The sequence below is a fragment of the Apostichopus japonicus genome, chromosome 14 (genome assembly GCF_037975245.1).
Source record: "Apostichopus japonicus isolate 1M-3 chromosome 14, ASM3797524v1, whole genome shotgun sequence".
In the NCBI taxonomy this organism is placed as follows: domain Eukaryota; kingdom Metazoa; phylum Echinodermata; class Holothuroidea; order Aspidochirotida; family Stichopodidae; genus Apostichopus; species Apostichopus japonicus.
In genome coordinates this window covers 21,338,750-21,366,607 of record NC_092574.1, presented here as the reverse complement: position 1 = coordinate 21,366,607, position 27,858 = coordinate 21,338,750, and the positions used below count along the sequence as shown (strand labels likewise).

The 27,858-nt window shown below is 36.7% G+C and overlaps 1 protein-coding gene across 6 annotated transcripts; it reads left to right on the top strand.

The window, feature by feature from the left end:
• Positions 1-1,404: 1,404 nt before the first annotated feature.
• On the top strand, positions 1,405-27,023 carry LOC139979463 (putative methyltransferase NSUN7). 6 transcript variants are annotated; one of them, XM_071990278.1, is made up of 12 exons: positions 1,405-1,569; positions 6,809-7,413; positions 9,415-9,473; positions 10,213-10,496; positions 11,639-11,822; positions 12,204-12,414; positions 14,692-14,835; positions 15,176-15,277; positions 15,924-16,174; positions 16,735-17,023; positions 19,135-19,172; positions 24,365-24,503. In XM_071990278.1, the coding sequence occupies exons 2-11, from the start codon at positions 7,023-7,025 to the stop codon at positions 19,170-19,172; spliced, it is 1,953 nt and encodes a 650-aa protein (XP_071846379.1). In that variant the 5' UTR covers positions 1,405-1,569; positions 6,809-7,022; the 3' UTR covers positions 24,365-24,503. The 6 variants fall into 6 exon arrangements, with proteins under 6 accessions (XP_071846379.1, XP_071846380.1, XP_071846378.1 ...); XM_071990279.1 differs by lacking the exon at positions 19,135-19,172 and adding an exon at positions 21,042-21,094 and having other exon boundaries at positions 24,365-24,478; XM_071990275.1 differs by lacking the exon at positions 19,135-19,172 and adding an exon at positions 3,212-3,310 and having other exon boundaries at positions 1,407-1,569; positions 24,365-27,023.
• Positions 27,024-27,858: the final 835 nt, after the last annotated feature.

The window sequence follows — 27,858 nt, the reverse complement described above, 5'->3', positions numbered from 1 at the left end:
ATGACCCCCACCCCCCATCCCTAATAAACTTGATCGATCCGGTAACAGTTACTTTAATGTTTGTTTCTTAGATATAGGTAAGGCGCTGGTCGCTTTTTCAGACTATTGACCTCCATGACCTTGCAGATGCAGGTGATTATTTTTTATTTGGCGGATCAAACCAGACCTGACCAACTTATCTACACCCTCGCAAAAACGTATCCTTTAGAAACTGTCCTGCATATTGAAGGGTAGGCCTATATGAATGAGTAGGCAGTCTGTATTTGTGGTTTTCATGGAAATGTACTTTCCATATTATATATCCTTAAAAATTAAGCTAAAAACAATTGATTACAAAAATAAAGCAATTGTTATATTACGATATTAGTTCAAAATTGCAAGTTTTCGCACTTTTTCGAATAATTTCGCGATAAAAATATTATAGGCTGTTGTTCAATTGCAAACTTGGTTTGTAGAGAGGCGCACGTAGAACGGGCAGCTTAATTCACGGAATGCGGCCATTTTTCGTCAATATGCTGGAAGTCAACGTCATGTAATTCTCCTTATGTAGCTATTCCTGCCTCCACATATTTTTTTTTTCTACTATCACATATATTCTACACATATATTTTTTAGTACACATAGCATAGCCTATATATGCGTATGTGTGTACGCGTGTATATGTTTAATGCATATATGTGTATATACAATGTTTACGAGTTTTAGTGTAAATGGGCATTCAGTGGTGATATCCATATCATTGTAAATTTCCACAATCATATTTTTTTGCAGGGGGGAGGGGACCAGAATAGAAAAGCTTATGGTTATTGGTGGTTCCTATATACCATCACATTAACATGTAACTGGTTTGTTAATCCTATCTATTCACGTATGTAATATAGTAATGAAACTTCGATTTTTTTTTGTATGTTGTGAAATGGCAGAAATAAATAAACTAATCTAAGCTAAACTTTGGTTGACCAATGCCGCTCTGTACGGTCAGCGGATCCCCCACGCCCGATCCCCACCACCACCATTTAATGATGAACACCTATGAGCAGGTTCTCCGTTAAAATGTTAGTTCTCTGCAGCTTTGTGATGTGAACCACTATCATGATTCGACACAGTGTGCTCAGTTTACAAATGAAGTCTGACTGAAAGCGCGACGAAAGAGAGTTGGAGACTTGGAGTGCTCGATGGTTTCAAGGTTTATGACGAAGTTTTCTCACTTTCGGTTTCTTCATCCAGTCTCAGCAAACGAGTATTCGTCAGTAGTGATGACAGTAGTGATGACCACAATGTAATCGTATTTCGTTATAACTTCTGGTCTTTGCAATTGCTCTGTCGCATCCAAATCGATCATTCACATTTTGATGGAAGGGGTTGAATAAAGGGCTTCTGTGTCAATCAAGGTCGCTGTGACGTCACAAGTAGAAGTTATGCCAAGTTCATTGTCCTTCGCAACAGGTTTCTGAGAGTAAAAGTGATCATGGGATGGAGGTGTGAATGAGACTTAAACCTAGACTGTTTATTATCTTCTCAACAAACATGGAAGTTTGTTGTGGCTTAAAGTGACATATTTTCTAAATGGTAGGTAGTTATGATGGCCGTCATAAAGCAAAGCTATGTGCAGTAAGGTAACCTAGGCCTAGTTAATAATTGCTTGTCTCTGGTAACTAACGTACGTAGGTTGGCCTAACTTATGCCTAACAAGGCTAACTTTAAATCTCACAACTTTTGGTTAGGCCGTACCAATAAATATACGTGAACTGTCAGTACGATCGTGTTACCACAAAGTTAAAACTTGATCATTGATATTTAAATAGGCTTAGCTCGGACTTACCAATTGTCATGGTTATGATCTGTGAGACTTATAGTATTACAGCCAATGGCATAGGCCTAGCCAAGGCCCTAGCTTGCATTGTCTGTGTATAAAGGCTAAAGCCAACATTTGGAAGTTGGATTGCAATACCAGTTGCTCCTTTATAAGAAAGACCTAATGGGCAAGCAGACCTATGCATTAGGGCCTAATGTCAAGCAGGTAAGACCACATTGATTAAGTTCTACTTTATTTGTTTATCGCAGTGGATATATAGCCGTTCCCGATTCCAGTTTACTATTTAGCGTCACTTCCGTCTGACATGCGCAGTTATCAATCTTGCGGACTTGTGATTTTCCTGCGGTGCCAGCGGACGATTCGGTCCCTGAGTTATTTTGCCGTCCTGCAAATTTTCTGGCGGTTTTCTGTGCGTTACTACTTTTTGACCGTCTTTGCATTGGCAAACGGCGGGATTTTTGAAATATTTCATCTGTGATGTTTGATGAAGCATGTTTGCTTTCTGATTATGTGCGGTTTATTCCGTTACTTTCATTGCCTGTTTAATAGTTTAGATGGACACTATAATCCACACATTTTCCTGCATCAGTCGTCTTTATTCGTCTTTATCAGTCGTCTCAAATATTTCAGAAAACGAGTCAAAACTATCACCTACAGCTAGAGGCATGCTTAAAAATGGATCACAATCGCATCACAACTTCACTCATTCAAAGACAACATTCAAAATGGCGGCTAATCGCAAGATTGATAACTGCGCATGTCAGACGGAAGTGATGGCTAAATAGTAAACTGGAATCGGGAACCATCTGACGGCTATATATCCACTGCTTTTGTTTATTATTCTTTTTCCTGAAGGGTCCAGACTAGAAAAGCTTATTCTGGAACTTCTACCTATCACTTTCTCTGTATTCCAGAATCTATACTAAAGGCAAAATCACTCGCTACTATGTTAAAGACCAGTAAAATTATGATGTATTATTTAACTATGATAATGAAATCCGTATGAATTGATTTTCTGTATTATGTGATAAATGGTAGAAAATAAACTTGAACTTAGGCCTAAACTTGTAGACATTAGTTTGCAGCACTAAAAGAGAAACCATTATCCTTTCATGAATGTCATTTCTTGTTAATTAGCAGATTAAACGTCATTAGGCCTAGTTAAGTTAATACAGAAGTGATACCTAGGCCTAGAGTAGTCCTGCACACTTAAGGTTCAATAGGACTACAATAGAAATCATTTTTAAAAGGGATTCAGGACATACGCCATAGGTGGGCTGACAATGTGCAAGGTGGCAACAATATTGCTAAGGCCAAGCAGCGCAATCTTCATAAATGTCAAATGTAACGGTTAAAACAGTTTGATGACCAGGGCAAACTTTTCACCCTCATTAGGTTGTCTGAAATGACCAAATTTCTGCTTGGACAACCAAAGTCAACTTTGGAGGTTGGCCGACAGAAGAATAGTTGTTTACATCAAATTTAGATTGCATTGTAAGTAAATAACCTCACATAGGGAGGGGTTACCAAAAAGATGAAAAAACATAAACATTTGCCCATATTGTTGTCTATATTGTTACATGTATGATTTTGTGCATCTATATTTTTTGTTGAAAGTCAGATGATCAATAAATAATAAAACTCTAGGCTAATATATAATTTCAATTGCTAGTTTCAAATGTGTGGGTTTGTGACACATTTGAAGGCCTTGCTCAAAAGGAAAAATTTAGAATGCTCAAACTATTATTTAATTACAATGTCCATTGTATGATGTTGGAAGCCCATGTTCTGGACTGAAGGGTTCTTATTGTGGACAAATTTTGTCAATTGTTTCTGAAAAATTGGCCTGGATCGATTCTGGATATCAGGATCAGTACATTCGCTCAGCTTGATCTAAGTTGCATCACACGAAACTGACCGAGTAATAGCCAAGCAAATCTGTCCAGAAATGAGGCACTAGAATTTGACCATTTGCATTGTGCTGTCTGGCTCAAACTTCTGCAAAGTTAGGAAAATGGTAATGCTAAGCCTATCCTCTCTTTGATTAATGTTAATGACATATTTTATATCAATTTGTACAAGTTTCCTAATATACTGTGTAGTACAGTTCACCTATTTGTTTAAAATTTTTGTAAACAAGCTTAAAAATAGCCAAATCTGCTTCCCTCATTTCTTGGTGATTTTTTTTCTCGAAACTTTCCTCACTTGGTCTTCACTTCAAGATAATTTGCTAAATATCTACCATTAATCAAATTCAACTCTTCTTAGATCCAACCAGTTTTGGGCATTCAGAATATAAGTTTGCAAAAGCAACTGTCACTCATACATTTATACCTATATGCCTAAAGTAATAATCAGAAAATTTTTTGGCCAAAAAATCATTCATAGACGGACAGCATAATTAAAAAAAATGAAAAGAAAAATCGTCCAATTTGGTTCATTCTGCATGGGATGGTGTGTTGTGTTTAATGTGTATACCTGTTGACAACACATATGGTCATGTTAGGTTCAACTCAATCTCAGACTGGGCCTGTTTATTGGACGAGTACTATCGCAGTAAGAAGCTAGTCCACTGGCTCATATGGGAATTGGCCTTTACTTTGCTTTGATGAATAGTGCTGCTCATTAGTTTGATTTTCAGTCAGCCATCTAGTGTTTGATTTCTTCTTCTGAGCAGCAAGGTAAGTTTAAAATCAGTTGAGCAAACATTAAAGAGAGCAAATAGCTGAAGAACAGGGCTTAGTTAAGGAACCAAAGAGCATTCTTGAGGAAGCACTATCATTATGCCTTTGGGTGTTCAGAAGCTTACTGATGTATTTCTCAGTGTTGTACAAGATTAGATGATAGTACAGTGGCTACCTTTACTTGGAAAAACAACATTTTCCTTTAACAGATGAAGTAGGAACCAAGGATGGTGACGGTTATTGCATTTTATTGATTGAGATCAGTCCTCTCAGTCGTAAGATTAAAACATTCCATTTTTTTGGATAGAAAATGTGGACACCTGTCCAGGTAGTTCTTGTGCTTCAGAGCTTTCGACCTTAGAGCTGAAGAATCCGTGTACACAGATGTTTTGTTGAAATTGTTTACTGATCTTGTTGAAGCAAACAGTTTGCATTTGCTTACTGAGAGGTAACACTGCGGTGTTTGTGTACTTATGTATACAGTAGTCCATACAACATTGATGAGTGTCTGCTTCTTCTTGGTTGAACATGAATGGAAGAGAGAAGTGTTTCTGTTTTATCAGACAAACTAAATTGAACTGTGATCTAATTATCAAATTGAAAGACAATGAGTTCAGTGACAGTACCTTTTGATGACATGTTTAAGCAATTCAGTCACTTGGAGTGACCATAACTAGAACTTTCAAAGAGGGTTGTGAACATACATTTTCTATATATTTTTGGTCGCTAGCTCGATAAACTACTATTGTTTTTCTAGTGTCCTGTTTATACTAAACCATTTTTTTCTATGGTTCTTATGTATAGACGAAATAAATGAAATGAAAATATTCCGAAATGCTTCGACATACTCTCCAAGTAGTGATTTTTTCCAAAGAAATTCAAAATACAGTTAGGGTGATGCTTTCCCAAGTGTGTAGTTTTAAGTGACTAGAAATATGTAAATTGCTAAGTAGGAGCAAACAGGTAGTTGTAAATATGATAACTAAAAAGCGAGGTTTGGTTGAATTTCATATTGGTTATGTGAATCCACCTTTAAGTACAAGACACGTATTGTTTTCTGCCAGTGGTCAATGGCAAATTTGGCGTCAACAGGTCTCTGTGTGAAACCATTGTAATCACAATAGCCTCATTAAGTTGAAAAAAAGGACTTCACACTTAGTACATGTTTAGTACTGTTTACATGCATATCCAACTTATTAAGTACAAGCAATGTCTGCGCACAGTTTGTATTAATGTTCTTGTATCCTGCAAGATGTGGCAAGCAAGGTTTCATTAAGCCTGCTGAATTCTGTTTTACTATTTAATGATATAAAGGGGAATTTTATACCAAAACAAAAAATATGAGTAGCTTCATAAAGTCACCATATGCTTTGCTCTTTACAAGAACTGACCTATTTCTCATATGAAACCCCCAAAGTTTGAGAGTCAGACTAGAGGATTTGATTTACAAAGTGCAGCTGATTCATTTGATTATGTTTGGGGAATAATAAAATTTTAATTGATTTTTAACTGCCATCAATTATTTTCAACAGGTGGTACTTTTTTTTTGGCTGTATTTAGATTATTGTATGTAACAGGGAAGTTTCCATTGGTTCACCTACAGTTTGATATCTCAGTGTGTGACAAAGAAGGTGATGCCCAGGGAATAATTACAGCATACCTTTTGTTGGCTTGGAGAATAATACTGACTGTAAATACAATAGTGACCATATTAAACAATACCATTATTGCCATACTCTTTTAAGTTTTGTCAAGACTGCAAAGGACAATGAGGCCTTTATAGGGAGTAAGTGTATTCTTTATTTGTTTGTCTAGGCCTTGCTCATGCAAGAAGATTTAAAAGCATCTTGACCAGTCCTCGAAAAAAGTGACCCTTTTGTCGTCAGATTCAGCTGGGATTGTATTACAAATTTATGTAAACGATTTGTCCTGTTTGGCACTCCATGTTTTGTGACTTCAACTTGACAAGTGAACAACTGTACTTGTTTAATATGATGAGTAAAGCTGTTGAGACCGTGCAGCGACTGTTGTCATTGCACAAATATTTAAACCTGTCAAGTATCGTAGATTGTAACTTGATCTGACTGAGCATTGAAATGAGTATTGATTCGTTTTCCCTGTGTCAGTTGTAAGAGAGACTTCTGTCCTACATTTCGTATATGAATTAAATAAACAGTGGGCACTTTTGAGCGATTTTTGATGAAAAAGTCTGACGGACTCTCGTCATTAAAGCGACCTTTCTAATGGCAAGGTTTTTCCGTAACCGTCCTTATAACAGTGTTTATTCTATCTCTCTCCCTCCACAGAGCAAACAATGAGGCTAACTAGCTTGGCCGGTTACCTAGGCAACCACACTTGCTTGAAAAGCAAAGATATCATCAGACAGTGCTAGGTGACGTGTAGCCGTGAACAGTTACTGCAAACCAACAACCGGTGGTTATCGATAATCTGTCACTGTGTAGAAGCATCTCTCATTGAGTGCATTATCAACATAAGCCGCGGCTGTGTATAAACAGAAGATAATGGCATTGGTTAGGCAAAGATTATTAAACCATGGCTTGACTATGGAGACGAGACACTCATATTCGTCGCCAGATCAGTTCCAAAAGCAGGGGAGGTCTCAGACCCCGGGAGGACCCCCTCTACCGACAGGCTTGGAATTGGGAAACAGCATATCGGAGAGCGCCATGGACTCCCTAGCGGAAAGCTTGGAGAACGATTCTACGTCGGTCGCTCATGTCATCTACCATTACGCTGGGCTACTCTTCGGTAGCCTCAGTCCTGGATTTAAGTCGGACAAGTTACTCGTGGATAAAAATGCAGAAACTAACAGTTACGATCCTGTCAAAATTCCAGTGAAAAATGACACCTTGAAGAAACAAATCTACGATCTTGCTTTTTCGACATTAAAATGTGAGTTGAAGTTTCGTTTTTCAAAATGTTAAATTTTTGCCCCAGAATATATGTCATAAGTGATTTTTTAATATTATAAAGCTAAACTGTATTGGTAGTAATTTGATGGCTATGCAGATATATTGTTAATATATTTTAATTTTTTTTTCTTTAATCTTCTTGTTAAAATTCTTTTCAACATTTTACATTCTCATTTAGAAAAAAATTGGTGTGTAGTTTTGACTAGAGATTGTTGTAAGAGAATTTGAACAATCTCAACCATCAGAGGATTTTTTTTGGGGGGGGGGAGAGGGCTATTTTAGAATGCTAAGCATTTTAACTTTTGACCGGCTTGTGTCTCATCCTTTGGAGGAGATTTTTATTCATGTTCCATGAAATAATATCCTGCCATGTTTCAAGAGAAAAGACTGCCAGAGAGGACAAACTATGATGTAGGAAGCACTAATTGAGTTGCAGTAGAACATATATGAGATAATGTCAAGCAGAGCTGTTGGATTTAACACTTGTTTTTAACCACTTGTAGCACATTGTGTGCTACTGCTATTAAATTTTAATTATGGTGTGACATACATGGTTCAGATTATTTCATGTGCAAGTATTTTGTTATAATTTTATTTCTAATATATATATATATAATTAAACTTGTGATAACTTTACAGCTATTTTATGTTAAGTTTTACCATCGATTTTAAATTTTTTAGTATAGAAATGTAACATTTACTGATCAACAAAGTAATTTAAGAAAAAAAGGTTAATCTCATAATTCCAAGACTTTCAGAAAGATATGAAAAATATGTGGTACTAGGAATTTTGGAAATTAGTGCTTTACCTTACTTCCCTTATTTACAGAACTACTGATTATACAGATTGGAGATTACAGGAATTGTGTTTTCCAGACAGCTGTGAAAAGGGAATTGTTTGTCTGTGCAAAGGTTTTATTAGCAGATACAGGGAATATATAGTTATCATGTTGCATCACAAAATGCAACAAAATATCTGCAAATTTCTATACAAATGCACAGGAACTATAGTTTTTTAATAAGAGACAAACTTCAGAGTACTTCTTCAAAACTGTGACACAAAATTTTGAACACTTAAAGGTTGTCAGTATAGGCCCCAAATTGTAGCACGCTATAATTGCTAGAAGTTTTCAAAAAGTACTTTCTTGGAGGTCTTTACAGTACTCTCCAAATTGTTCTCAGACATTTTTGAGGAACACACAAGATGACTGGATGTCCTAGTGAGGAATATTTCCTCAAAAAACAGCTTTAGAATTTTGACCAAAGGTGACCATATTTGAATATCTAGCATATTTGGGGCCAATACAGCATACCTTTAAATCATTACCTGAGATACATAGCATTTATAGTTTACATAGTGCATTTATATCTTGAGGCAAAACACTACATTTTCAGACATGGAGGAAGTGGCACTCCAACACAAGCAGACAAAAAAGTAATGAATTAATCCTAGTATTATATCCACAAGTTTTGAAAAAGTTGAGATTTAAAGATGCCCATTACCTTAAGATTATAGCAACTTTTGGCACAGGTAAACTTAATACAAATTTATTTTCTCGTCCAAATTTCATCATAGAATGCAAGCAAACATGCATCAAGAACTGTGATACATTCCTTTAATAGGAATCTTTTTGATGGAAGGAAGGAAAAAAAACTTTTGGTCAATTAATCTTTGAATATTTCAACAAATTTGAAAATGTGGAGCTTTAAGACACACCCAGCGTTTTGTAGATTACAGTAAATTTCCTATGCTCTAATTCTTACTTATAAATTTGACCCTTTTCCTATCAAAGCTTCACCATGGAATGTAAACAAACTTTTCAACTTGAAATGCGATATATATGCTTCTTTGTTAATAAGCTTCTTTATAAGGTGTTTAGTTCCAATCTTAATCTTGGCATCTGACATGTTACAATGCTCATATTGTACAGTTCTTGAACCTTAGAACTTTAGAATAATTCTGCAATCTGATTCTTTCCAGATCAAGCACTTTTAGAAGAAATTCTTTTGGATAGTGGTTACTATAGTTACGACATGATCGTAAGTATCCAATTTTGATACTTTTGGTATTCATAAGATCATAGTAATGTATAAACTTACAGGGTTGGATGATGATGTGATTAAATGCAAGATGTTAAGTGTAGAACATTTGTACTTTCAATTCTCATGACGGTGATGAAACTTTCGCAGTCGTTGGAAATGTCTCGTGTAGCGTGAGTTTTAGAGCTACTGTCTGCTTTTCATTTCTTCAAATTATAGACATAAAATATTCCTATTCTAAGCTGCTATGGGGGTAGTTGGGTTATAATTTACCTTAACATTAAATGGCCAAATAATTTGCTGCTATATGCTCTTATACAATAGACATGCTAAGTAGACAGGAAACCACAGTGGTTATGAAAGGGTTGGTCTATGTGTCAAGTTTTCTTTGGGTTTGATATTTTTTTTGGGGGGGGATGGGGGAGGACAGAGAATAGGGGTGGGGTGAGGACAATGGTTCAAAATACAGGCATACAGGCAGAGAAATAATCTAAGTAAGTATTGTGTATTAACAAATTGATGATTGGTGAGGATTTGGGGGAGCAGAGATAAGGGGTGGGTGAGGGAAGGGTTCAAAGTTCAGACATACAGGCAGATATATAATCTAAGTAAGTATTGTATATTAAAAAGTTGGTGGGGATCTTGGGTCCTAGAATAATTTCATTGTATCAAGTAACATTGCACTTAGTATAAGATTGATCGTCCATCTGGTGCAAATTTGGCAATTTTTTTTACCCAGCCGGATGAAAATCATCAACCCATAATGGTCATCCTTTGCAACATGATGCAAAGGCATTTTGTGAAACGTCGGCAGATGGGCTTAGAGTCGACCATTCCGTACATACAGGAGATCGAGGAAGATCTCAACAAACACCTGGTCAGATTAAATGCTGCCCTCGCTAGGAATCGTATCAAATTCCAGGCACGAAGCATAGAGCATTTATTACCTGTGAAAGTCAGGGAGCGAGAAGAATGTGGCGTGCAGCTACCGACCTACGCATGGATAAATCAACTCAGAATCAGGTAAGTTGTGAAAACACAGTCTTGTTAAAGCAGCATTTTGCCTCAACTTTGTTTTTCTCGAAGATATTTTCCGTTGGGATCCAAATAAACCTAGCCCATAATATGAATATTTAAAAGCTACGAACGTCATTGGCCAATACGTAATACAACACCATGCTTGATTTGTGTAGATTGTCTAGATGGCAGTTGTACCAGGGAGCTGTTAGAGTCCAGCTCGCTGGTTGTACCAAGTTACCAACTCGACGTTTTGAATCTATTTTTAGCAACAGCTCATAACTAAACCTGCATCTCTGATTGGTTGAATTCAAACTGGTGGGTTGGGGGAACTGTATGCGGTTAATATTAAATGTATAAATTGTCGGAGGACACTTTTCTCATTATCTGCAAATGTCCTTAATTACTAGCCAATTAACGCTTTTGGCAGGGAAAAAATTTAGCTAATATCATAGTTTGCTGTTTTGTGATTGATATATATGTAAAAAACTTGATGGACTTATCAAAAAAGAGGAAAACGGCGACAAATCGCAAAATGCTGCTTTAAACACCAGACTTCTTGTCATGCACTTATAGGTAAGGCACTGTGCCAATAGCAGGATGCTGAAGGGGAACACAGCATCTCTGCAGTATGGCTGCGTAGGATATAATATTTTGTTCTCCACAGTTGTTCCTTACAGTAGGCACTGCTGGTCTGTAGCTGATAATCCTTACCATTTGATATCGATTCAGCCTTGCTGATGGGATTTTGGCAGCTGCCGAAGAAGTCTTCCTTTTTTGACACGGTGTCTGAGTAGAGTCGCACATGGATTTTATTCATTTCTCAAATACAAAAGAGGCCACAACAGAGGTCACAGTCTGAAAATATTTGTATTACACAATAACTCACAAAGTATTGTTTTGGTTGGATGGAAGTCCATATTTGGTATGTAGAATTCCCTTGCATGTAGACTTCCCTTGGTAAATACCAGCAAGGTCAAAGTTCAAGAAAACAAAGTAGTAAAGATGTAAAGCCAGAAAAAAATGGAAAGGAGAATGAAAAAACTATCAGGATATTTCTACTGGCTTGATGTTTTCCAGCTTAAATGCAAACATTGCCGGTATCGTCACCATTAAACATGCCTGTTTGCTGTGTTTTCCTCATGTAGCGTACCAGAGGCAGTGGATGCTCTGAGGGAAGAAGGCTACAGTAGGGTGTCAAGTATAGAACGTCTCCATGACGACGGTTTCCTCCAGGATGAGAACTGTTCAGATGTGGTGGCGTTCCCTGCAGGGAGCAGGGAAAGACTGGAGGAGACGGACCTAGTGAAAGGAGGACACCTTATCATCCAAGTAATCAAATATCGCTGATATTGTTTGGGTGACCAGAAACTGGGTCTAAACATTGCCCAATGAGTTGATCTTTGTCTTTAGGTTGGCAGTGTGGGGGGGGGGTAGGGGATGGGAGGAAGGGGTGGTTTACAGTTTGGAAATGTGTGTTTTCTTATTTGTATGGATGATCCAGACAGGGGATAGGTGGGTGAGTGGGTGGGGGAGGGTGTTCTCAATTGATGTACAAACCAGAGAGATTGGTTCAAATGATGTACAAACCAGAGAGATTGGTTGGAGCAGAATGCAAGAGAGAACCAAAGTCTCATTAGGTTTTCAAAATTGACATTGACACAAGATGACTTTCCTCTAGGGTTAACGTTTGCTTTGTTTTATCCCTTCCAGGACAAGGTGTGCTGCCTAGGACCCCATTCAGTGACTCCACTCATAAGTGAAGGAGACGATGTCATCCATGTGGGGGTCGGGTCAGGACTAACCACTGCTCATCTTGCTACCCTGACCGACTCATTCAACTCTACCGTCTACGGTTTCGGGGTCAGAGATAACGAACAGTTGGAAGAGCTTCAGGAAAGAGCAAGTCATTATGGAATTACAAGTATCCTTTAACACCAAAACACAGACAAGGTGAAAACACGGTCACCTTTATGTGAAACAAGTATTGCTTCAAAAAGTCAAGAACTTTACATCACACATTGGCTAACAATTCTCTACTAGAAAATACAGGTATAACCAGCAGAATTAAAGGCGTACATATTTTCGTTGGTCAGCAGACATACTATAGCATCGTTTTTTTCATGCGTAGGGTTTAAATATTGGTAAAAGGAGACACAAACACGACCATTAGTGTCAATCAACAACTGCCCCAAACAGTCAAGAGAAACCTTATTCCACTTGAGAGGTATTACAGATTTAATGTTTCTTCACATATGAGGTTGAATACTTTGATCAAGTCTAAATATGACATCATCGAGCCTCACATGCTTTAAATCACTCTGTTTTCCTATCTTAACATTTGATAGATTTTTGCAAATGCTGAATATTGCAAATACTGAACGTAAAATATTGAAGCACTCTACATGACCTAATGATGACATCGGTCTCAGTGTCCAAAACTGTCAACATTGAAAATATATATATTGAAGATATGAAACATAAATGATTTAAATGTGGGACAATACGTCACATATTTACAAAATGGCAGCTCGAAGACAGGACTTTTGAACTACTTTGATATCTCCGAAATGGAACAAAGTTTCTTCTCTGCTGTGTTTGGGGAGTTGTTCGTTACAGAGATTCCTTCAGTAGCCAAAGATGAAGGTTGGGATTGCTCACTGTTAGCACCTAAATACATCATACAGATAACGAGGATAAAGTTTTTATTTATTCTGGCTCTCCTTGGAGGGACTTAATGCTCCCTACGTGTTAAGATAGTGGAAATTTAAGTATTTCCCCTGTCCGATCATTGTTTATCATGTTGAATGATCAAAAAGGCTTGACCTTCATTAAAGAAAGATGCTGTTTATGATAACGGTCAAGTTGAAATAGATCTCATGCCAACCCTGTTTTATCAGAAAGAAGAGCATTCTTTACAATGAAGATAATTGAGAAGGATCCTTTTATACTCAAATTGTATTTTTTTTTAGGCTGTTTTCATAGAAAGGGGAAAGAATAGAATACTCCCCTTTCTTATTGGAATAGGAAATTTAATCAAACAGCCTGTTTACTTTGTTCTCCTTTATCAGTGAGTCTGACATTTTCAAGGTAAACAGAGACTTCTTTAGGAAGAAAGAAGTTTCATCATCAGCTAAAATGTACTGTTGTCTGAGGGACACATAAAGGCTGTCGATGAATTGTTTACCCAATGGTGTGTACACAGGGTAGTTTAGTTTAATTCTATGTTCTGTTAGATAGAAAAGATCGTGACCCAAGTAGACAGGTAGATGTTGCATATGAAGATTTAACAATTACTTCAAATATGAATATATTGGATAGCTAGAGAAAGAAAAGGCCAGATGGAGACAAACATTAGGGGGTGGGTCAAGGTTAGGGGTGATTGTATTTACTTAATAATTAAGTTATTTCTCTCTCTTCAATTCGTTTAGTATGAAGATTGAGTCTTGTTCCCATTAAAGCATGTGGAGGTTAAGATTGTTGTGCTCACATTCTGTAAAGCCACCCCCCCCCTTCGATACCCTGGCTTGACTATATTTTCCTGTAACTACGAATAACATGTGGGTGAGGTTATGTAATGCTTCTACACTATACTTCTAGAACTGGTAGAAAATGTGTGATATAAAGACAAGCCTTTGCTTCTTTTTTTGCAAACCCATTGATTTGACCCTGATTAGGGTACTCTTGTTTTCTCTGATATATGAGTAATCCTTACTGAGGTCTAAGGTCAACAGTATTGAGCATATGCTAGAATGTCAAATAAAGGTTTTTCATGCTGAGAATTAAACATTCATGTTACAATCCCCCGAAGGAGGTCTACAAACTTGTATAAAATGCAAAAAAAAAATTCTTCTGTTGCCTTGTTTCTTGATTTGTCGTAGTAACATTTAGGTGGTATGGCAGTGCAATATTAGTTTATAGAAATGTAATAGATTTATGCACATTTCAGCCAGTTGTGAAAAGTTTCTAATGCTAATACCACTGTATATTGTCCTATCAAATCATGCTTTAAAGCAATCGTATTGACAGTAGGAACAGTTCCTAACCTTCATCTGATAGAAACATTAAAGTTCATGCTACTCATACTGTTTTGAAGCTAGGCATGAAAGTACAATATACAAACAGTTAATATCAAGGTGTACAAAGTTATTTTTGGGTAATTTTTTTTTTTCCTTAATTGATTCCCTTTTTTTGTGTCAAGATTTAAAGTATATACCGGAGAATTTTTTAGAGGTACAGCATACTGATCCGAGGTTGAAGAATGTTAAAGCAGTACTAGTGACACCTCCTGACTCAAGGTCAGGCCTCCTTAACCCTGTGGAGTTCATTATGAAAGAAGGGGAAGGTTAGTTGTCTTGATGTTGTTTTTGTTGATGTTGTATTGGTGTGTTGCTGTTTCTGTTGTTCGGGAAATTTTCGTGTTCACTCTGAAAGATCATGTTGGCATATGAATCTTCAAGAAGGTATATTTAAGGAAAACTTGTTTACCAAATGACAAATTTTCTGGCAATGAAACAAAAAACAGAGATAAAAGAATAGCACAACCTTTTAACCCATTCCCCTTCCCCTAAACCCCTTTTTAACCCTAAACCCCTAACCCCATACCCTAACCCAACATGTAACAAATAATTTTAATCATACTGTGATAAATAAAATGTGGTTGTGACACTTTTTGTTGTTGTCAGATCTGAGCATCCTCAAGGAAATGTCACAAGAGTCGTTCGACACCGAGAAGATAAACAGCCTAGTCGTTGATCAGATGGACTTACTGAAGCATGCCATGAAATGTAAGTTTTTATATTTAATGAAGCAGTCAAGTAAGAACACAATAGGAGTGACCCTGTTTGTCAACCCCCTAGGAGGGGGTCCTTTAGGGAAATTGCCCCGGTATTAAAAACAATGGAGGAGAACTAAAGTTGATATTTTAGAAAAGTGTTTTATTTAAGCAAGGGTCAACGGTTGCTAAGGGGGTGTTTTGTTGTGTTGTTTGTATTTTGTCGTTATCTTACATAGGAGCCAATGATGTTACTTAATAAAGAATGAACTAATACAGGCAAGTACAGGTGAAAAAGTAGCCCGAGGAGAAATGTAACTTTATGTGAACAGAAAGTTCATTTTATATCGGCAATGCTTCTAACAGCCTGGTGTGGATTGCCATTGGGAGTTCTTTTGACATGTTATGTAAAGCTGCTTGGATAACAGCAGTAATGCCTGGTTTCTTTGATTTTTCATTTTCTGTAAAAAAAATATTTTTGGTCTTTGGATCCCATCTGACATTTTTCCAAATCGCCCAAGTCAGGTGTTAACTTAAATAATAGTGAATGACTTTCCAACCTCCTTGTCGTAACCGATACATAAGATGAACCAATCTTTCAAGTCTGTGTCACTATATTATTGATTGCATCCCTGCCTTTACTCCCTCTTCTCTCCCAGTCCCCAAAGTACAAGTCGTCGTCTACGCTACCCTGTCCATTCTTGAGGAAGAGAACGAGAGTGTTGTCACCAAAGCCGTGGAGTATACCAACCTTCGAACACCAGGGACGAAGAATCCGTACAAAATTATCGCCCCCACCGTTCCCCTCAGCCCTAAGGATTTAGAATGTCATCCAGCCACGTCTCGATTCCTCAAGATTGCACCTTCCTCTTCGACTGGAGGATGTTTCGTAGCCGTCGTGAGCAGACAGGTAAGGTAAAAAAGAAAGAAAGAATAATGTAGCAGGATGAGGCAGAATAGCTCGGCTTAGAAAGTAATCAATATTGTTGCAAAATGTGCTAGAAAGACAGATATTTGTCACCCTTATTTCACCTTCAGAAAGCTCAAAAAATGTTGATTCTTTGTTCACTACTCAGCCATCTATGAGTGAAGAAACATTAAGTCTGTGTCTTTAGAAGTTTCATCACTGGCAGTCTTCCTTGTTTCCAAGTTTCAGTATAACTGGTAAAATATTACAGAACGGCCACCAACTGCAATACAATAGCAGTGACTGATTAACCATGTAACAAATGGCTTTAGCGAGACACTCGGTCTAATGACATCACAGACAACCCACTCCCTTACCTCTCCCTGGAAAAAAATAAAAGGCTTTATGTCACAATAGCTTGTATTAAAACAAAAATGTGTCATTGAGAATTTTTTACCTTTTAATTTGGTGTGGAATATTTTTAGATGTTTACGTATTTTGCCTCAGGGCAACAATCTGTTGTTTTTTTCAAGATTCTAATTGGGTTCTTTTCTTTTAATAAGGATCAAGCCATGAGTGCTTCGGACATTTTGGCTCGGGCCGCTGCCAAGGGTCTCTACAGCCTAAGCGCCGAGGGCGGTGACCTGCTGGAGGGAGAGACGGTGGACGAAGCCGTGGAGAGGAAGATGAAACGAAAGTCTCCAAGAAACAAACAGAAGTCCATCCAGAAGCTGATACGATCGTCTAAGAGCTCGCACGCGGCAGAGGCTGGTCACGGTCACCATGCCAACAGAAAGGCCACCAGTCCGACGAGGAAACCAGTGAAGAAGACAAAGCCTGTTAGAACAGCAAGTAAGTATTATTATCAAAATTATTATGAGTTTGTGAATTTCTTAGTCAAAAACAAGAAAATGGTAAAAGCAGTCAAGAAACTGCAATATCTTTCTAATCAAAGGAGGATCCTTTTCGTAAATTCATTAAACATAGACAGTGTCTCTTTTGAAGATTTTACAGGACAGAAGCGGGCCAGAGGGAGGAGGGGGGGTGGGGGAGGGGAGTACTGATGTTAGATGCAATTGCTAGTTTTTGGTAGGTTTAATCCATTGGTTAGGTTCAGGATAAGAGATTTCCGGTAATGGTATGCATGTTTCAATCATTTCTCATGCTTGACCTTCTCTTTAGAATCAGATGTTGGTAGGTAGTTACTTGACCTTGTAAATCACTGTCGACTTAACTGATTTTTGGTTGTTTCTACAAAAAATTATTCATTTACATATGTTAACTGATAAAATTGAGTTTTTGGGGGCGGGTGGGTGGGGAGGGTAGTTCAGTACTATCAAATTATCTGTGTAGAATAAGTGGTAGCTATTGTGGGTTTGAATATATGCATTTGTACAGTCGTGGTAAAATTTCATGATGGTGTACAGTGTAGGAGAATAACTAATCACCTACCTCTGCCTGTGTTAGTTTCCAAAGAATTCCATTAATAATTCAAACTTTGCATCCTCTATTGTTTATCATTTACTGTAATTTGTTACAAATTGGTTGTTATTCTGGAGAGAAAAGTGTCTAGAAATATGCGGAGTATTTTTGGTTTTATTTGTCATAATCAGGGATCAACTTGAATCAGTTACCAGATAGGCCGAGACAATCGAATATCTCGTCAGATTTGTAAACTAAATTATTCGTTGAGGGTTCTCCCAAGGAAAATTCATTTTATTGTAAAATTTCTTAATTGTTCCAACATCTGACAAATTTTGACATAGGCATCAATCCTCTTGGACATTGGACATTCTTACCAGAAAGTAACAGGTTTTTTCAAACTTTTCTGTACTTCAGACCTGTCCTGGTGGAATATGTTCAGTTGCTGTTGAACATATGGCGCTTTTTAAGATTAGAGTGATTTTGTCTCACATGGCCTTCCATGTTAAAAGTCACCGCACAAACCCCAGACATAGTAGTCTACATACTCAGGGTTTTAATTTCTCTATTTTTTTTCTGTTATAATATTTTAATGATTTGAAATTAAAAATGGTAATAAATAGACCAGAAATCACCAAGTTGAAATATCCGGACACTTAAGACCATGCTTACAGGTGCAACTAATTAACATGCATGCCTTTGTATTATAAACTAATGAGTACAGTAGCATGCATAGAATTATTTACATTATTAATATTAAACCATATTGTATAGTACTGGCTTAACCATAGCATTTATAGTGTATTGTAGCTTTTTGCTCTTCAGAAGGCTGTGAGTGTTCATAGTTTATTTAGGTATTGCTGATACAAAGTGTTGATTATCCACTGATGATATACCCACAGTGTAGTTTGCTGAATAATGCCGATAGATCTATTGCGATATAGTAGTCTTTTAGTGTTGATAAATGTAACTATTTACATACGTAATATAACTAATACGCCTAGCATTGATTCTAGTATAGAGCTTTAAACAGCTTGCAAACCCTTTATATCTTATCTCAAACAGGTAAATCTGTTACAACCATAATTCACAGCTAATTTTAGCCGTTAAATGTATTTAATAGTCATATTTTGGGCAAAAAAGCATATTTTATTTCATTTTTACCCTTCATGAGTTTATTCCCTTTATACTCGTCACTTTTTGTCTCTAGAGCGTACAAGCAAGACCAAGCTTGTCACTTGGCAGGAGTACAGCAATAGCCATATGAAACTGTTACGGTCCACCCCACCCGTGGCCCGTATCAGTGGGCCGTGAGGAGGACCCCTGGGCCTTCTGGTACTGTTTGATATTGTGTGCTCTAAAACAGTGGTGAATGTGATGTGGCTTTGCTTGCTTTAATAATACCCCTTTTGTTTGCTTCAAAATAACTCACTTCTTTTATATATGCCGTCTCTGCTTGTGCATTATATTCAATGATGTCTTCCAAAATTATTATTTTTTTTTATCACTATCTTCTTTGCTTTGCTTCTTAATTCCAATAGCCTGGGATGATCTCCATTGTATACCTTGGATTAATTAGGTATTTCACAGAAACTTTTTTTTATCTATCTTCTCACTGGTGAAGGGTTTGTCTTTATTAACAGTTAATGTTTTAAGTGCACATCAGTACTGTTGTCAGAACCTCACACCTACACACTCATTGGAAGAGAGAGGAGTGGACAGACAAGGGATGGGGGAAGGGGTTGGGTGGGTCAGAACTAAATTGGACATATTTTGAAGAAATTTATGTTCAAGATATTTCCACTATTTTCACACAAATATCTGCAAATTTCTGGTTCTCTTCTTCCTCATTGTTTGGCAACCCTCCAAATTTTTTTGGGTCAACCCTCCAAATTTTTTTGGGCCAAGCCTCCAAAATGCTTTGGCCAACCCTACAAATTTTTTTGACAAACCATCAGAAAGTTTGTGGCTACCCACCAAAGTATTTTGGCAACTTTGAATACCAGGGTAACGTTACACAACAACAGCTCCACCTCACTATGTAGAATGTCCATGTCATTGCAATGATTGTTGTGCACCTGTAACACTGACACACTCTTTTTGGTGGACTGTTTGATAGTTTTGATGTATCTTTAATATATCTAATTTATGATTTTGCTATTTATGGAAGCAGGTAAATTATGCGGACAACAATGCTTTGTAGTCTCTCTTTTGCTTTTAACTTGTTCGTCTGTCTTTACGTTGATCTAAAGTAACATCTAATAAACGATTATTTTCAGCACAAATTATGGGAGACCAGGCAAACCTTTGCATATTTTTCAGAACTTCCTATGACTTTTGAAGAAAATCCCTTGTTGCTTCCCTCTAACTGCATACAAATACTGTTGTTTATTTGTGCATACAGATCTTAAATTGATAACTGCTTAAATTAAATGTAACTTAAACCTATATCTATCATTAATGTGCCAGTTAGTAATGGTCAGCCCTTATAGTGACGTCAACATCAGAAATGTTTTATACACTGACTGTGTGTGGGCTCATTATTAAGTCGGAATCATGTCATCGTTTAGAATAAATTATGAGTCTCTGAGCCATTTTATGCAGTATTTAATGTGTTAGCAATTTAATACCATTACAGACAATTAAGCAATGTTTGTGTAAGTGAATGACTGAGCAACAATGCTGCCTCTTTTCTCCAAGCGAGGTTGGATTTTTGAGAAGCGTTTCGCTTATGATATGCGGGACTGGGACTAATTAACCTACCCTTTCAAACAATTGTTGTCTTTTACCTGTAATGTTAACATCCACACTTAGATCTAACATAAGAAGAAACAGTTAATTTATTTCTTCTTTCTTGAATAATTTTTTATAAATTACAGAACAGTATCGATTGTTTCTCCTTGTAAAAAATGGATCTAATTACTTCCAGTAAGAAGACAAACTTATCGAAGAAAAAGCTGTTACCTGTCGTGGTTTTGTCCCTCAACTTGTTATTAAAAATGAAACGTGTAGCATGTACATAGCAAAAAAACACAACAAAATTTGATAGGATGTCTGACGTCTTCTGTACAATCAAAAATGATATGGTCAAGGTTGACCACAAAATCGGTCAAGGAACTGAGACAATGCTCTGAAATGTTTGTCCAGAAGCTGTTTACAAAGCGAAGGAACCAACATCTAGGTAATCCAATGTCTGTCCATTTCTTTCTTGAAGAAGAAGCAGTTAATGCTATGAAATTAACATAAGCAACCACACTTAACATCAACTTCGAAAACCTTCTCATTATTAAAATTCACATTTATTTTATGTTTTTTATTTTTATATGTGCTGTTTTCATTGTGATTGATTGTTTAATACCTATGGTATAGTTACTATGCTAATGACATGCCTACTAATTCTGTGTACTAACCTCGCAAGGTTTCATGTTATCTCTCTGACCATTTTCAGGGTCGACATCCAGCTGAAATAAAAAAAAAAATTGGTGGCTTTATATCACTGTGGTAATCGCTTTTTAACTTAATAACAAGACCAAAAAACATCATTCGTGTATCACCATAGCTAATGCTATCCTCCATATTATCAAATTTGTCATTCATTTTGCTTTTGCTAATTAATTTAATCTGCCACACACACACATTGAATAATAATATATGGTCCTCGGATTCTGTCAAAGAGCTGTGGAAGGGGGTAGTGTTAGAGGTGCATGAATTAAACTTTACCACCCACATGATGTTAGTCACCGGTCTGTGCGTCAACAGGTTTTTTTTCTTCTTCCATTTTGAGCTTAAGGGTCATCAGACTTGGCCCCATATTTTCAGCACTCTAAAAGTTCAATGTTAGTTAAGTCTTCAAAAAGAACTTTCCTAAAGCTGCACATTCTCAAAAAATTATTATTCCCAGTCATTTGAGGAGTGTTAAAATTGACAACAAAGTACCTCACCATGGTTACCTATTGTTTTTTGTTACAGTGGCAATAAAATGCTTCTGAAAACTGGAGCATGTTAGACTGATGTTACTGTTATGCCTGACTAAGTGTTAACATGAAATGAGCAATCCAGACAGTTCCATTCTCAACCCCTCCCCCCCCTAAAAAAAAACAATTGTAAGAAAGAAAAAATTAAGGTTTAGAATCATAACTACACACTTCTAAACCTTTCATAAAGAAGTATCATGAAACAGCATTAAATTAAATATTGCCTAAAGTCATTTTGGGGGAGGGGGGCGGGTGGGAGGAGGAAGAGGGGGGTAAGCACAATATGACAGACAATATTAAGGAGAGTGGTGGAAAGTGGTAGGGTAGGGAGTGATCCAAACACAATCTCAATTCATGATCTCACATCATCCAAGCCTTAAAGCAACATCCTACTCATTTCAGTAACATAAACATAATCCACTTAGACCATGGGTGTGCATGAAATTGGTTTGTCAGGCTGCAGTGAAATTATGTACCTAATGGAGGTGCGGTAACACTTAAAGATGTACCTATTTCCTTGGTAATAATGGACATATATGAGAAATGAAAGATCAGAAAGTCTGCTCGCGGTGCCTCACATAATTTTGCTCCGGGGCCGCACTTTGCCCACCTGTGTCTTAGACACAACCAATGATTGTCAATATTCATGGCTTTGTGAGTATATTGAGTTCCATTTATACCTTATCATCAAGTTTTACGATATTCTTCTTATTATTTTCATATCTTATTTCCTTACATTTCCAAATTCCAATCAGAGATAGATCATGGAGCAATCAAAATTTCATGTCAGTTTTACTCTATTTAATCAAATTTATTAATCTTGTAGATAGACAATAAAAAAAAGCCATCTTCTCTGTCACTATCTCTTAGTTTATCAGCCTTTCTGTCAAAACAAAGGGTAACATGAACAACAACAAATTTACTTCGTTGGGAAAAAGATGAAAACCAAGTGTGTTGACCTCTTCGTCAGCATTTCGGTAGTTTTAAGTCAGTCATTCACCCCGCAGACGTCTCAATTTATAAAACGAAACGATTACTGAGTCTTTTTTTTGTCCGGTGATGTAGGACATTTTTTCGTTTATGGAGGGAGTTGAAAAGAAGCATCATACCATCTGAATCAGTATTGAGGGGTAGGGGAAGGGGAGGGGGAGGGGAAAGGAAGAATAACAAGGATGTGAATCCTAATATTAGTGCTTTTCATTCAGTGGTTTTCAGAGAGAAAAACTCTTGTTCAAGAAAGGGGTGGAAATGTTTAGATAGAATTGAGCCATGGACGGTCATATACATATTTTTCATTTGAAGTCACTGACTTTCTCAATTGGGTGATCTTTTAGATTCTGTTGTTGAATTTAAGAACACCACTCTGGTTCCAGTACGACCTTCCATAAAGTTGATGACCATACCTAAATTATGAGGAAAATTGTAGTTTTGGCCCCCCTCCCCCCCACCTTTAAAATCATGTGAGAGCTTTGTATGTTGCCTTCTTTCTATTTGGTTAGTAGAATTGAGAAGAGACATAGGTTGATAAAGAGGAATATTTGTATATGGATGACCAACAAAGGAGACTTGTGATCACTCATCAAGTCCAAACCAGAAATAAAATTAAATGGCTTCAATGGAACATGCTTTGAAATTTGAAGACAAATTCAAAAACATTTTATAGCTTCATTATTAAGATTATGTTTTGAAGTCTTTTCAAAAATCCATTCATTGCCCAAAACCATTAATTGGCACATTGTGCTCTAAATGAAGGTTGAAAGTAAAAATACACCTGGAAAAGAGAAAAGTGTTATGTAATGATACTATAGATGAAATGTTACCTAGGCTTTAACAATTCATTTTCAAGAGAATGTGTGTACAGAATCAGACAACTACTGTATTCCTCCTATAAATAAACTTTTTGCTCTTAAACCTCTCTTCTATATTGTAACCTAATTTTTTCCATATTTCATAATTACAAAACTGATGAAAATGTTTGTTTGGTAAAACTTTGGGTCTATGCTTGAGCAAAACTATTCTCCCTTAACAACCTCTGATTATTGTGTAAGTAAGCTGTGTTTGTGTGTATTAACTCTAACATTTCAGTGATATTAACTGTCTATCATTGACTTCTACTGCTGTGTTCTACGAACAAGACAAAACAGAAACCAAAACGTCCTATTTGAGTGTATCTTTTATGTGCATACCTTAACCCTTTCAAAATTAGAAAAATGGAGAAAGTGAAGCTATTTTGTTCATCTGGTAGGTATGGTTACCATCGTTCTTCTTGTGTTTATTTATGATTTTTTTTCTGTCATTGCTCTGTAGATATTGCCATTGGCAGACCATATCGTATTTAAACATTTCCCACAATGCACTGTTCCATATTTCAAATTATTGCTTACATGAAAACACCTACCTTTATCAGAGTATTGCAGAAGGTTATATACTTGGACTGGTAATACTAGTGTCTTATTTTTACCTTTTATTTCAATCTATTATAGTTGATTTATGAAATTGTAAAAAAAAAAAAAAAAATGAAAAATGAAATTTTGTGGTAATGGAACCATTACAAGGAAATATTGGTATGCAGGTAAGTAATGGGCTTACAGTCTAGTTGTTCACAGTCTATAGAGGCCTTAACTATGAAACATCAAAAACTAATATAATTTTTGTCAGGAAAGTTAACATTTTCATGTTTCTATTTCCGAAATTGTATGTGAAAATCTAAATACGAAACATCGAGAGAGTTAAAACTATGTACCAGAATATTTTTTTATTTATTTAATCCCATAATACCTCACTCTTCATTCTACAGGCACCATGTTTGCTCACCACTTTGAGAGAAGAGAACATATGTCGGAGCCTAAGCTGAAACTGCAGCCCTACGGTGTACCCCTGACTAAAGTAGCACTGATAAGAAGAACCTCAAAGGTCGACATCATCCCACCTCATAAAGAGACGATGGACCACCCGAAACCTTTCATTTGATTACCACCGATGTGTGTTATGTGAGGACTCTTATCTGATTTATTCAATGACTAGATTTGTGGATTAAATCTGCTCCTTTTGGGGGTGACTGTCCAAGTTTGTAATCTCTGAAAATTGTCTGTGTACATTGTTGAGTCTTCGATAAAAGATGTACCCTCTGAAATACTTGTCTCCAAACTATGAAAGAATGAAAACTATGAAACTATGAAATGAATTTTTGTCGTCTTGTATGCCAGACTAGTCACTATGGATTTTAAACGCTTAACCTGATTTTGGAAAAGAGCTAAGTTTTTATTAAAAATAATACGACAGAGTAAGTGTTACCTTGTGATCAGATGACCTTGTGATCCCTGGTGAGGGATATCATGTGATCATGACCCACCCACCTACCCACCTGCCCACTTTTTTCTTCCCACCAACAGAAAGCTTGCAAAGATAGAAACTAAAATAACCCCATGGTCAGGATTGCACATTTGTTTTATAAGAATAAACTTTTGCAGATCAGATACTATGCATATTAATTAATGCATATTAATGAATTATGCATATTAATTAATGCATCCATTGATATACTGATTAGGTATTGAATTCACTCTAAAGTTATTCTTAAATCTTCCATTGTTTGTTGTTTGGAAATGTTTTGTATTTTTATGTTTTTAAACAATAGTTAGCTTAAATGGGAAAATGTTCCGCATTTGTGAATAATGAGAATTATAGCATACTGTTAAAGGTACGTAATTATATTATTACATCATTTATATAGTGTCAGGTTTGTATTTGGACCGACACAAAAAACTTGTTTCTCTAAAAATTGAAACATTAGTTTCTTGTTTCTGGTATTGTTCTATAATCTTAAGATTATTATTGTATTCCTTTCATCACCTTGTTAAACATGCTTGCCTTATATTACTTCAATAACATGCCTTGATCAAAATGTATTTAAAAGTGAAGCACCATGTTGAACCATCGTTAGTCTTTGGTATGGATAGAGATGCTTACGACAAACAAAATCCTCCACAACAGCTAAGAACAATTGGACTCTGTTTAGGAGTTTAACCATCTTGTTTGTGAGTGGTCCTATATATACTAGACTGAAGACATTGATCAAGTCTAAAAATGATATCGAAGAGCAAGTAGTGTTTGAATTTCTTATTACTTCTTTTTATTCATTAATTTTTTTTTTCCCCTCAATGATTGTTATTAATCAGGGGTGGATCCAGGATTTTAAAAAGCAGAAGCAGAAGCCAACGGTCTTTGGGATTTGTTAGCATTTGTAGCATCTCTTTCACATAAGATAGTGATGATGGTTCTTCAGTTTGCTTCTCCTTCAGAAAATAGGGATTTGTTCATCACTAGCATCTCTATCACATAAGATAGTGATGATGGTTCTTCAGTTTGCTTCTCCTTCAGAAAATAGGGATTTGTTCATCACTAGCATCTCTATCACATAAGATAGTGATGATGGTTCTTCAGTTTGCTTCTCCTTCAGAAAATAGGGATTTGTTCATCACTAGCGTCTCTATCACATAAGATAGTGATGATGGTTCTTCAGTTTGCTTCTCCTTCAGAAAATAGGGATTTGTTCATCACTAGATCTCTATCACATAAGATAGTGATGATGGTTCTTCAGTTTGTTTCTCCTTCAGAAAATAGGGATTTCTTCATCACTAGCATCTCTATCACATAAGATAGTGATGATGGTTCTTCAGTTTGCTTCTCCTTCAGAAAATAGTCCAGAAGAAAGTTTATTTACTGACTGATGAAGTAGGGACACATTCTAAGCAATCCTGGTGAAGTGTATATACAATTTACTTCATAGAGTTCTCTGAGATGGTGATAATTGAAATTGTCACAGTTTGTACCAAAGGTGAAACTTGTAGCAACCAGGTGTGATGATATACTTGCTCAATTACTTTTGCTCTTCATTATTTTAACCTTGGATTGGATAGGGTTTCCAACCTTCGATGGGGATTTGAAGTTAACTATCAAATATACCAATGACCATGCTCTATTCATGCTGATATGCATCCTAATTTAAAAAGTAGAAAAAATTTCAATTTTGACAGTAGAAATTTGTAATTCAATTTTTAGAGTAGAAAATTATAATTAAATTTTGACTGTAGAAAATTGTAATTTCAAATTTGACAGTAGGAAATTACCAATCAAGTTTTGAAGGAAAACGTGCATCAAATTTGTGAGTGTGATTCTATCACATCAAGTTCAATCTCGTGCGAAAAGTGTCCGCTTCAAATGTGACTTGTCTTGAGAACTGTATGTAAGGTGGAATGCAAATGTCACAAGAGTGCTTAGACTATGATCTCCTTCATTCAAATGCAAATTTTCCTCTGGACGTTCCTTTTAAAAAAAGAAAATCTTTGATACACCTTGAAGAAAGTTAACTGCACACAGATGCACCAGTAATTAGAAATAACTTTATAAAATATCATTGTTATGGACTATAATGAATAAACTATACTTGTAATTTACTTTTTGTCATGATGTGAGTTCACTTTGAAGCAGGGGAGGGGAGGGGGGGGGGGGCTTTGGTGTGATGGGAATTAGTATGGGTATTAGTGAGTTAGAAAGTTATTATAGAGAAAGAACAAAAATTGGAGAGGTTGGGAAGCTCTTGGCATGGTTGTTACATTGTAGATGTGATGTCTCAACAGAACTTTCCTTTTCCAATTACTTTTCCTTTAACTAATTTTTTTTTTCACTTGTTGATAGAAAAATAAACGGTCCTTGCTTCTAGGACAAATTATAGAGATCTTCCATTGAAGCGGCCCACAATACCGGAGCAAAACTTGTATGCTAGTGTACTAAATATCAGATTGTATTAGGTAGCTGTCGAGACTACTAGGCACCCCATGACTCTGGGGCCTTGGGTACTGCTTGACTGGTCAGCTGTCCCTAGTTCCCATTTAACATTATCCGGGGCCCACTCAATCATCCCCAACGAGCACCAGCCTTGGCCATCATTGAAGCCACCAGTGTTTGGATTCACCCAAACATCACCAGATCTAAAGGTAAGACATGGCAAACATTCACTATGAACATCACTCATCTCATCTGAACATTAGTTGACACAATCAGGGGGAAACCATGTATACTTGGGGGGGGGTGGGGGAGGGGCTTATGTCAGCGGGGGCTAAGTCCCCACCCTATCAGAATATCACAAAGAATGCTAGCATACAGTACATAAATATACAGCACACATGGGCGGTACATACCACACCACATTGATCGAAACCACGCTCCATTTCACCAAAGTTTCTCGGAGGGGAGTGGGCACCCTTGCCCTGGACGACATATCCCCTCCCC

Bases quoted from the DNA above. Each gene is read 5' to 3' on its own strand.
- LOC139979463 (XM_071990274.1), top strand. From the start codon at position 7,023: ATGGCATTGGTTAGGCAAAGATTATTAAACCATGGCTTGACTATGGAG. The intron at 7,414-9,414 runs GTGAGTTGAAGT...GATTCTTTCCAG, and splicing joins TGCTTTTTCGACATTAAAAT to ATCAAGCACTTTTAGAAGAA. The intron at 9,474-10,212 runs GTAAGTATCCAA...TTTTTTACCCAG, and splicing joins ACTATAGTTACGACATGATC to CCGGATGAAAATCATCAACC.